Below are 11,751 nucleotides of genomic sequence, written 5' to 3' on the forward strand. Positions count from 1 at the left end.
GGGAAAGAGACTTTTACAGAGCCAGAGGTTTGGCCTGTCCCAAAGACATATTACCTAATGCTGGTGAAGTTGAAGAAGAAAGGGCCAATGCGGACGCGCATGCAGAATCGGATTATCATCGTACTGATGAACAGGTAGTTATAACAGTGCGTATATATACAGAAATAGAATATTTGTTTGGAACTTTATAACCAATTTGTCAAAATTTCAGGTTAATGTATGCTTGGAATGTATGAATGCTAGTTTGAAAACTTTAAAAAGAAGATTTATCAGATGTTCAGCTCAGGCTACAATAACACATATGAAAAAGTTTATCGCTAAGAAAGTTTTGAGCGGGATGGAAAAATATAGGGATGTAAGTATATTTGATGGATATCATAGAAGCATATTATTATTATTATTTTCATTAATTTGTCTTTATTTTTCGATAGATTGATATTTTGTGCAATAACGAGTTATTAGGTAAGGACCATACATTGAAGTTTGTTTATGTGACGAGATGGAGGTTCCGGGACCCACCTTTGAGGTTACAATATAGATCGCACATAGATATGCAAGATTAATCTTTCTACATTCGAGATATACAAAAAAAAGATCACGCAAAATCTGCCCCTACATTTGTACAATTTTCTAGTTATATTCCTATCTTAACTATCATAGTATTTATTTCTATATTTATCTGCCCAGCGTTTGTGCCGAGTTTTAGTAAGATGATTTAGATTATTCAAAGCAGAATGATATATCGATTTGGAGATGTGTTATTTGATATTAATAATAGCAGCATTCTCTCTCCATTATGAATATCGATGGATGCTGTTATTAATAATCAAAGATTGTTTTTGTCATACGATCAATCTTTACCATACCGAATTACGAGTTATTTATAGCTTAAAATCTTCATTTATTCTTAGAGATTTTTTGGCTCTAATTGAGTTAGCTGAAACTAGTCCCAGTTTCTTTAAATTCCTAGTTCAACATCATTTTGGCACACGTTTCATAGTTCAAAGAGTGAAAAGATTGTCAAAAAATTCATCCGGTTTCTAAGGGTTGAAAAAAAAAACCGATGTGATTGTATATAAATATTAGAGAAAATCGAGCACACAAAATTTGCCGAGTAGCGGCATCGCAAGAATACTAGAGCTTGTACATTGTACAATGTGTATATGTGCGCATCTCTATAAATTATTAAATAAATATGTTTTGTACAGTATATCTCGGTAGCAGTATATGCAATGATTGTAATGTATCGATTCATTGGACATTTATAAGAAACAATATTGCAAATATGTAATATTATGTAGCGAAATAACGCGCCGCGAGCTCGCGCTCTTTTTTAAAAGCGCATGCGCGCGCCCTCTCCGGTCTGGCTTTATTCTCTGGAAAGAGCGGGGCGATTGAGAGGGAGAAACGCATTAACAGCGGAACCGGCCGGATGCCTTCTTTTCGGTTTACTTCAGTTGAATGAAAGACGCCGTGGCGTCTCGACGTGTACCTTGACGTTTCTCACGCGCGACCTTATTACGTTCTCTCTGTCGTGTAGTTACCGTTGCGTATCTCGCACGCGGTGCGTTATCATGAGAAAGTGAGTAAGATTGAATTTTTCGATGTGCGCGATTCCTCTACGATTATAATTCACTACGCGCAACTTTGCCGCAATGTCGGAGCAATAAAAACAACGTGCGCCGATCTGTTCCCAGCGGATGGAAGAGCCGCGTCTCGCCTGAGTATCGCCGTAATTGACCAGTGGGCAGACATCGTTGAATCTAAAGAGAGTTCCACGCAGCGATCAACCATCACAAGTTAGATATTATTTATTTATTTATTTAACTCATATTTAAAAAAAAATCACACGTGCAGGTATTGAGAACGTATTGTGTCAACGTAAGAGGGAATGAGATACGCGAAGAAATAGAGGAGAAACAAGATTTGCATTATGCAAGACATCTCACAAACTCATTGCTCGATCTATCGACGATCTATCGACGAAGGTCATTCGAATAAATTACTTGTCGTAGATAAGATGAGAAATGCGGTGAATTCTCACTCGCGTCTTTCGCTACGCTTCGCTCTAATTGTTCGTGCGAGATTCGCGTTGGTATCGCGTTTATCGGTGTCAACTATCGCGATGAGGAAGCGCTGGTTTAAATTTCGCGACAATTTCTTTACTTCACAATATATGTTTGCCAGTCCGTTTAACGAGGAGCTTTACACAGCTGGCGGTCTAGCTTTTATTTCGCTCATTTCGACCGTGTAGACATAACGATGTGAATGTGCAATAGCCGTATATGATTTAGTGTATCGGAGAAAGTATATTCGTGTGCGTAATTAATGACGCATATATAAATTAATAGCTTGAAAAGTATATTTATAGTCGACTCGCTAATTACGATTTTGGTCAGCGATTAATGAACGAATCGTGACGCACGCATTATCTGAAATCTGATGTTTAAATTCGCCGTTTATTTTGATCTTTGAAATTTTAATATAAATTAATAATACAAATATATTTCATTCATTTTAGGCATTCCATCACGTGGTAATTATCGATACTTAAAGATTATTTTCAAATAACACGCTCTCTATCACACATACGCTCTTGAACAAAGTCTTTAGCTCCGGTATGCATGAGCGCGAGCGTGATTATTCCGTGACGGAGAAGCGCATTTATTCTCCGGAGTATCGTCGGCCGTAAAAATTCGGTCGTGCGCCTCGACCGGTTTTCTCTCGATCCTTCTCTTGCCGTACGTGCCCGTTACATCGGTCCGCTTCGCTCGGTCCTTACCTGAGACGCGCAGACTTTGCGGGATCTTCGCGCTGTCCGCATCTCGTCCGTACCGTACGCGCGTCGCAAACGCGTTGCAAAGTACGTGTACAGATTCCTCGTGGTGAGTCTCGGCGCGCGCAGACTATTTTCGATGCCCCGCCAATATAATCACGTCTATTTTTATCTCTGCGTATACACGCACGAAATCTTTTTCGGAAGTTCGCGAGAATCTCTATTCTTCTTTATGCAGCGAATTTGAAAAATGAATAATATAAAGAAAATGCGCCGCGTCAACGTTATCGAGTGATCATGCTTCCTCGATAGAATCAGTTGTCACAACAATAACCAACCGTGTATTGCAGGTGTTTTTGTTTTTTTTTGTTTTTTTCCGGGAAGGAAACTCGTGCAGACTATTTTCGATGCCCCGCCAATATAATCACGTCTATTTTTATCTCTGCGTATACACGAAATCTTTTTCGGAAGTTCGCGAGAACCTCTATTCTTCTTTATGCAGCGAATTTGAAAAATGAATAATATAAAGAAAATGCGCCGCGTCAACGTTATCGAGTGATCATGCTTCCTCGATAGAATCAGTTGTCACAACAATAACCAACCGTGTATTGCAGGTGTTTTTGTTTTTTTTTGTTTTTTTCCGGGAAGGAAACTCGTGACTATCACGTACAAGACGAGCATAGAAATTAATCTAATGCATGTGCTCGTGCAAAATGCAGAATGTTGCAATTCCGTTCTCGTTACGTAAAAAAAATGTTTAATTTGATCGAAGTTCTCCCTCCAATAACATCGCGTTTCCGTTGATATGACTTTACTGTACAGATTGAATGATTACGCGCGTGTCGAAAAGCGACGATAACGTCGTCGGTTCAAATATTGTATGTTGGTAGATTAGTCGTTGATCATCTCCTTCCGGGCTACTGTGTGTACCGAGCGATGAGTCATTTATATATTATTTTTTGCTATCTATGCAGAGTTTATATCTGTTTATTCGAATACCTCTCTTTTTTTTTTTTCTGACCGCAGACTTCGCGTTAACGTAGCATCCAACGATGATTCAACTATCGATAATCTTTTGACCGACGCCGTTATTGTTGCGTGAATTAAAATTGTGCATCAATGACACGACGAAGGTAGCACGGAACAATGACAAGTCTAAGACAAAGGAATGTTTCATCGTCAATGCGCGTCCCATTTATTCAACTCTGTCGCGAAAATCGAAGGTATCTCAAGGTATCTTCGTGAGATGCTGACAATCCTTCCATGAATGTGCGCGCATGACGGGAGTACGGGATCGTAAAAGAACATGTTGCTCTGCGGTCGTCATAAATGCTACACCACATTATTAAAGAGAGGGAGAGAGGGGAAAATAGGGACACGAGAGAGAGAGAGAAGGGGTCGTGAGAGCGCGAGGGGAAAGGAAGTTGTGGACAGAGAAGGGAGCTATTCTACCAGCATGTGGCTACAAACTAAGTAGAATGAATGCAGACGTCTCTCTCGCGAACATGAATGGGAGAATGAGATGTATAAACAAGATATATATATATATATATATATAAATACTCTTGGCACACCTGCGTGAAGTTAGCACCCCATTTCTGAAATTTTAAAATTCTAAAGGTTGTTCCAGGTTGTTCCTCTTTTCTCTGTATTCTCAACGCCACATTTAGTGCCGAGTTTTTACTTGTTTGACTCGAGAGATCACGTTTATTTGTCAAGAGTTTCTCTGTCAAAGTTCACGGACGACCGTATATGTAATATAAATGCTTCGTTTATTACGAAATGTAATTTGAACTCCGTGCATTTTAGATCGTTCAAAGGGATATTAGAAGCGGAAAGGATTGAACCGATCAATACGCGAAAACAGAGAATCACGTGGCTCTTCTTTTCTAATAATAATTCGCGACGAGTCAGATAGCTTTCGTGTATAACTCGTGATAGCTGTTGCAAATCGCTGCCTAGGAACATTTGATATAGAACAATTTTCATTTCACGTTCTATGCCCACGAATTACGTGAAGCGAAAAGAACTTCGATGAAGCGCTTTGATAATCGAATCATCCATAATTAATCCACCTCTTTCGTGCATGTATTTGCGTTCTAATTGACAAACATGACGTATATGTTGATTATCCATTCTCTATTATCGTCATCGGCGCTCTGATATTGTATGATAGAGAAATAGGTCTTTCGGAAAAAGTAGGCCTTTGGAAGATTATTCTTTTCAACGCGATCTCCCGTCTTTGCGTGCACGCATTATGTGCACACACACGCACATAAAAATATAAAGATATATATCGTATATAATTTTTTCTCACATTTAAAAATGTGTACCATGATCTGCACCTGTTTGTGACAGCGTTACCTTTGCCGGTTGCGATGCGTGACTTTCACTGTTGCAATACTCCGTTATTACGTAAGAAAAAGCCGATTCATTCAACCACGGAGGGTTGCTACGTGCACGCAATTTGCCCGCAGAATTCCTCCTTTATCGCGTTTCGAACAAAACGCATTTATATTTACGAATGTATTTATGTAAATATAAAACATGGACTTTTTTTCTATTGACAGAGGAAAGAAATAAAAGGCGCATTGTCGCGTGTTATTGCATTTCGAACTACGTATCGCAATTCGACGCGAATGATAAAAATTTTTTTCCGGTATTGATTTTTATACGATCCTTCAAACAGTACCGAATTTTATCTCGTGCTCGTGTTTAATAACTTGATCGAGGTATAAGATGACAGCTTTGGTAAAGCATATATATACACGATATTAAGTGCACGATATGTACGACTGTCAACCATGATGAAAAAAAATCTGCTTCATGCGTCGATCTTTTGTTATACTTCTCGAAGATGGCTTGTGTGTGTAATTAATTGTTAGATAACATTAAATTACATAAGTGATCCTAGTGTTTTGCTATTAATTCCGAAAGTGGATTATGTAGTTCGGCAGTCTTTCGTTTATGTTCTATAGCGAGATCGATCATAAATCTTAACACGATGCAAGTCCGTTGCATAATTTCGTTTTCGCCTTATTAACGTAACGATGGAAAGTGTGCCGTAGCCAAATTCTTTTCCAAGTACGAACCAACGGGCAGAATTTTCAGTTTTCGCGGCATCCTTTTCGATTTAAACTTATTCGACGAGACGGCTACAGAGCCGTGACGATTCGTGTTTCTCGCTCTCTAAACTCCGATTCGTGCGTATTATTTCGTACGCAACGAGCCGTGAACGACGATAATGAATAGCGAAATGCACGCGTATATCTATGTGTATATATCATTTATCTAATCTGTCGCCATATCGACCGTATAGTCACCGATGTGACGGTCCATCGCTAACATCGCGCATCCTCATCACGCATTCAATACGAAATGTCAGCGTACGGCGATTTCGCGAACGCATATCTCCGACACACATTAAATTTATATACGAGACAGATTTGTGTCAGACGGGATCAGATGGGGTTGCATTTAGCGTTAATTACACCGTGCGAATGCGAACTAGTATCTCTGCTTCGCGTTCATCAGTACGTTGAATTTTCTCGCGTCAATCATATAATCGCGCCAGAAATAAATGCTAGTGATAACGATAGCGTCGTTATACATATTATAAAGTGCGGTCACAGATAACGTAAAGATAAATTGATTGATCAAGGTTCATCGGCCAATTGTCAATATTATTTCACAAGAGATGCCGAAATCATCAAATGACAGTAAACTTTTGAGCGGGAAATGAATGATAAAAAGTTGGAATAATCTTTTGACTCGTGAAGTGGAAATCATCTAGATAGAGTTGAATCTAGGAAGAATAGAAAACTAGGAGCTGTAACTCGAACCCGTCGATAGAAACTCGTATGTTATAAAAATTTCTCGGAATTAATATTTGCAGATTTTGCTTTCTACAAGATTCTTCGAATAAGCAAAAACAATTGAATATGTTTCTTTTTTTATTTCAATTTAATATAATGCTATTGTTTCTTTAAAAATTTATCCAACGTATTGGTATTTTTATTCTATTTTTTTATAATCGAGTCGAAAGAAATAAAAGATCAATAGTAACCATAGAAAAATTCGAGTTATTGGCTGGTATTGATATTAGTCAGTTCTTATATTTAAGATCATCTTAAGATCTTGGGTTGTTTTAAGATCCCATTCAACCAATGAAATGGCCGCATAGCATCTTAAGACTGTACTTGAGATGATCTGAAATATAAGAACGGGCTATGAATACCGGCTATTGAATATTTGATATTTTTTTATAAAATTTATATAAATATTTAATAACTATTCGCAGAGTTTGAAAAAGAAACAGATTTAATTCTCTACAAAACTTTTCGCATAAGCGACTCTACAGATGATTGAATATATTTCTTATCGCATATCTATCTTCTTGTTTTTACATAGTTTCAATTTCAATGCAATAAGTACTATTATTTTATAGATTCGTCCAGAGCGTTTTTCTCATTTATATTCTTTTATCATCGAATTTAGGAATAAAAAATGTATAATATAGTATTGTTTACATAAATATTCGTGTTATTTAAAACTTTATTTTTCTCGTAGCTGTTATTAAAATTCGAAACAAATACACATCAAACATTTTCACCTCCTACGAGATTGTTTACGTCTAACCGATTCTGTGCAACAACCGAATATGTTTTTTTATCTCATCTTTCTTTCTTGATACGATTTGTACGACTCTAATACGATACTCCTATTTCATAGATGTTTTTTTTCGTTGCTTATCGCCTTAACAGTTTCCGTTGTCGCATCCTCGTAGGTTGACGCCCATAATCGTCCCTGCATCCTTTGTCCGCGTACAACCGAGGAGAGACTGATACACACACATCCCGCGAACGAAGTTCGAGATGCATCATTTTATCGCGAACTCGCCCCACATCCTGTGACTCGTGTCCGCACACACGCTCACACCTACACCACAAAGTCCCTGGACTCTTTTTTTCTACGTAAACGAATTAATTCTCCCCTTATACGGGGTCGCGCCAAGTTGAAGGGTCGAGTCCCCCTTCGATCGTGGTAGAACGAAACACGCACATACGCCTGCTGGAATTCGGCTGTATAAAAATGGCGGATCGGTCCCTTAATCCTGTTCGATTGTGTTCGGAGAAATATTCGAAGCTACAAACACATCAGTTGCATTTACCGAAAATTCTCTCTTTCCTAGTAATATATTTTTTTCCATGTATAAACGGAACATCGTCAGTTTTTTTTTTTTTCAGGGTATCGAAATGACAAAATTTACAAAATCTGCGAATAGTTATCAGTTCTAAAAAAACATCAAATAATCAATAACACGAATTTTTCTATGGCTACTATAGATTTTTTATTTCTTTTCACACACACATACGACTATAAAAAATAGAATAAAAATAACAACATGTTGGTGGAATAAATCTGTGCAAATATAATAGTACTATATTAAATTGAAATAAAAATAAAGAAGATGAGAAGTTTATTTTTATGAGACTTTTTTCACCTGAAAAAAAAAAACATAAATAACAGGAGCAAATAAAAGCGAATAAAAGCGCGTTTCATCATCGCGTACTGTTATTTTAGACTCGTGCGATCGCTCGTGTCTAACACTGGCCGTCCGCTATTATACTCGTCATTAGAGGGATTTTGTGAATTCACGTATGTACGCGTGCATGTGTACGTACTATACTACATACAACTCTTCTCATATGTCTCGTTTGACTCGGAACAATCGCGTTACGTTCACCTCTTTTCTTGCCGGTCTCACTCACGAACGCGTAACTGTACGTTGGTCACGTACAGTTATGAAAGACTCGAGTTAACATACACGTGTTTTGTCCGCCTGTTGCGACAATAATTATACCGATGCCCGGAGTTTTATACGCACAAAGGAGTGAACCCGTGTCACATGCCGCGTTTCTTCACCCTCTGAGAAAAACCGCGTTCTTCCGGATGCGTTCCAGAAAAATCAGAGCGCGCGTACAATCCTCTTTCTGTGAAGTATGTTTCATTTTATTTGGAACTTAGATTAATTATTGGAATAGAAATCTCCGATAGTACGAGGATTGATTATCGCAGAATGTAATGGTAATACTCCCTACACCGCGAGACACTATATCCGGTGATAAAAATTTTCTCGATATCAACTTTCAGACGATTCTTCAAGCAGCGTCGAATTTTGTCTCATGTTTAATAACTTGATCAATGGTGTTTAATAACTTGATTATGGTGGCTTTGATAAAACGTGTATACACAATGTTAAACATGATATATACATGATTATCAAACAATGGTGATAAAAGAAAGTCTTTTATTTCATGCGTCGCTCTTTTACTCATATCGTTTTCCGACTCTTTCGAATTGACAAAAAAAAAAAAAAAAAAATATTTGAAAGAGAATATATATTTTAATAAATTAGATAGAAATCCTATAATTTTCTAAGACGAGACAGATCCTTACGAGGTATTAAAATCGAGTAGCACGAGTAAAAAAAAAAAAAAAAATCTATTTAGGCCAAACCTTTAATAAGGTCGAACGCGATCGGATTCGTCTTGGAGCATTATCGTCGATTTAATATTACAGCACTTTTAGTCGCCATTCAAGCATGCCGGCTGATTCGCAACGTGAATCATAGCACGAGTCACGTCATGATAAAAACGCGAAGCAAACCGTATGTTCGACACGTGTGTAGCTTCTGATTCATGTATTTTACGCGAGAGCACTCATTTCCGGTCGTATGAGCACGCGACTGAAATTTCGCCCGGAAAACCTCGCGAAATCCCCATCGAATGTTCGTCGATCAACACTGCTCATTGATATTCCGAGGGAAATTTTCTTCGCAACCCGTTGCAATATCGACACGCATCCTCGTTCGATAAAATTACGGCGCTCTCTCGAGGACTCTCTTATAGAAAATCCTTCGTCGCAATAATTTATGACAATAATTTTACGAAGCCACACGAAAAAATACGGCGAATATATTTCGCGCGAATTAATAGAACAATCGCGTCTTATCGAAGGAACGGAGTAAGGTTGCATAGAACGATAGCGTTCGAACTATCGCAACTTGATATACGCCGATTTGTTTATGTTAAATTAAGATCTGCAACTAGACACTTTTGTGATACGGCCTCGCCAGTATCGATCGTGATTCATGACAAACAGAGTGCAGAGTATAAAGTCGAGTAGACAAGATTTCCTGATGGGAATCGCGACAGAAACCGCATTATAAAGCTCAATAAAATGCATAATTGCGTCCTTTCGTGTCTGGTTAGGTATGCAGTGTTCGTGCATTTTGCGATTGTTCGCGTAATAATTCGCAAAGTAAATCGCATTGTTGCGACACGCCAGCGCGGCGTTGTAACGTGGCGCATTTTACTTTCAGATCGAGAAACGGGTCAACGGATTCTTTTTCCAGAGCGCGAGCGAACGAACGCAAAAGAAAGTAGCGCGATAATGCGATGAGACGACGATAAGGTCAGAGTTTTGATCGCCAAGTTCAAAGTCATGTATCGATCAGCTGGAGCGAGGTCCGCGGTCTGTCAGTTGACCGCGGTCGCTGCCTTGATTATCTTGATGGGAATAACAGCGGCTCTCGAAGGACCGAATATATGCACCCGACAAGAAACGTAAGTATATTAATTCTTGAATAATTAATTCGCTGAATGCACGCGCGCTCGGTGCAAGCGTACCGAAGATTCGTTCAATTCGTTAAGTGCACGAGTCCCAGCCGACAGTTATCGCTTAGAAAAATCTATGGAATGTACGATTTCTTTTTAGGTACACGATAACGGTGAAAGTATCCGAACAGAAACCTTACACCGTGCGAGAGAATACGTGGTGCTTCAGTTTCCCACCGAGATGTTCCAAGTACAAAGTTGTTTACAGAACGGTCTACAAGGAACAGGTGCGCTATTTTTCAAGAAGAACTTTTTAAATTTTAACGAGATCTGATTCAAAGAGAGAGAAAGAGAAAGATTTGACTTTTTTAAATATCGCTCGAATGTCGATGAACGTCGTTCGTAATGTTTATTACGCCCGCTTCTTGTAGGAACTGGTGAAACAAAAACCCGTAGAGGAATGCTGCAAAGGCTATACGCAAACCACGAACGGAGACCGTTGCATTCCAGTCTGTTCCGAGGATTGCCGCCACGGTACTTGTATCGCCCCTGATATCTGCAAGTGTGAATCGGGATATGGCGGGCCGTTGTGCGACTTCAGTAAGTGCAGTCTTCGTTTGATAATGATAGCGCATTCCACATTTCTTGCTTAATATATGCTTAATATATGCTCCGTTCACGATTGAACACACTCGAATAAATAGAGTATCGTGTAATAATATCAAGACAATTAAATCTTATCTTTACAAAATTATACTTTACGCAAGAAAAGAAAAATATTAGCATATTTTGTAAGGAACATTAGGAAATTTTAGACATCTAGCATACATTTTGGAAAATTTCAAATTACAAATGTCAAAGAATATAATTTCATTACGTTTGAGAAAACAATATTAGCTATTTTTATCGAAATATTATTTTATTATATTATATTTATATTCGAGAATTATTTAAAAAGACCGTCGAAGAGATAATAACGCACTATTTCGTACGCCAACGAGGATGAAAAGTTAGTTCAAGCGGCATAAACACGAGGTGATTTATTTATAACTTTTCTGTATGAACAGAGTGCCCGTTGGGTAAATGGGGCAGAGATTGCGAGATGGATTGCAAGTGTCAGAACGAGGCCACATGCGACCCGTTTGACGGTAAATGCATGTGCACGAGGGGCTGGACCGGCGTGTACTGCGATCAGAAGTGTCTTCCCAACCGGTATGGACAGGATTGCGCCGAGGAATGCACCGAGGCCACATTTGACGGTAAATGCATGTGCACGAGGGGCTGGACCGGCGTGTACTGCGATCAGAAGTGTCTTCCCAACCGGTATGGACAGTATGGACACGAGGCATGCCGTTG

The 11,751-nt window shown here is 38.7% G+C and overlaps 2 protein-coding genes across 3 annotated transcripts in view; both read left to right on the top strand.

Annotated features, from left to right (window-relative positions):
* Positions 1-913, top strand: part of LOC115238939 (polycomb group RING finger protein 3) — a 1,985-nt gene extending 1,072 nt beyond the window's left edge. The window contains exons 4-6 of the mRNA XM_029813144.1: positions 1-134; positions 212-355; positions 432-913. Coding sequence (XP_029669004.1) covers positions 1-134; positions 212-355; positions 432-563 — 410 coding nt within the window. The 3' untranslated portion in view covers positions 564-913. The remainder of the gene's footprint in view (positions 135-211; positions 356-431) is intronic.
* Positions 914-916: 3 nt separating this feature from the next.
* The window catches only part of LOC115238938 (protein draper), a 21,556-nt gene continuing 10,721 nt past the window's right edge, over positions 917-11,751 (top strand). For both annotated transcript variants that reach the window (XM_029813142.1, XM_029813143.1), the window contains exons 1-6: positions 917-1,799; positions 10,161-10,404; positions 10,556-10,682; positions 10,827-10,995; positions 11,463-11,631; positions 11,743-11,751. In XM_029813142.1, coding sequence (XP_029669002.1) covers positions 10,283-10,404; positions 10,556-10,682; positions 10,827-10,995; positions 11,463-11,631; positions 11,743-11,751 — 596 coding nt within the window. In that variant the 5' untranslated portion in view covers positions 917-1,799; positions 10,161-10,282. The remainder of the gene's footprint in view (positions 1,800-10,160; positions 10,405-10,555; positions 10,683-10,826; positions 10,996-11,462; positions 11,632-11,742) is intronic.

The sequence above is a fragment of the Formica exsecta genome, unplaced genomic scaffold, assembly GCF_003651465.1.
Source record: "Formica exsecta isolate Colony F162 unplaced genomic scaffold, ASM365146v1 scaffold363, whole genome shotgun sequence".
NCBI classification, from domain to species: domain Eukaryota; kingdom Metazoa; phylum Arthropoda; class Insecta; order Hymenoptera; family Formicidae; genus Formica; species Formica exsecta.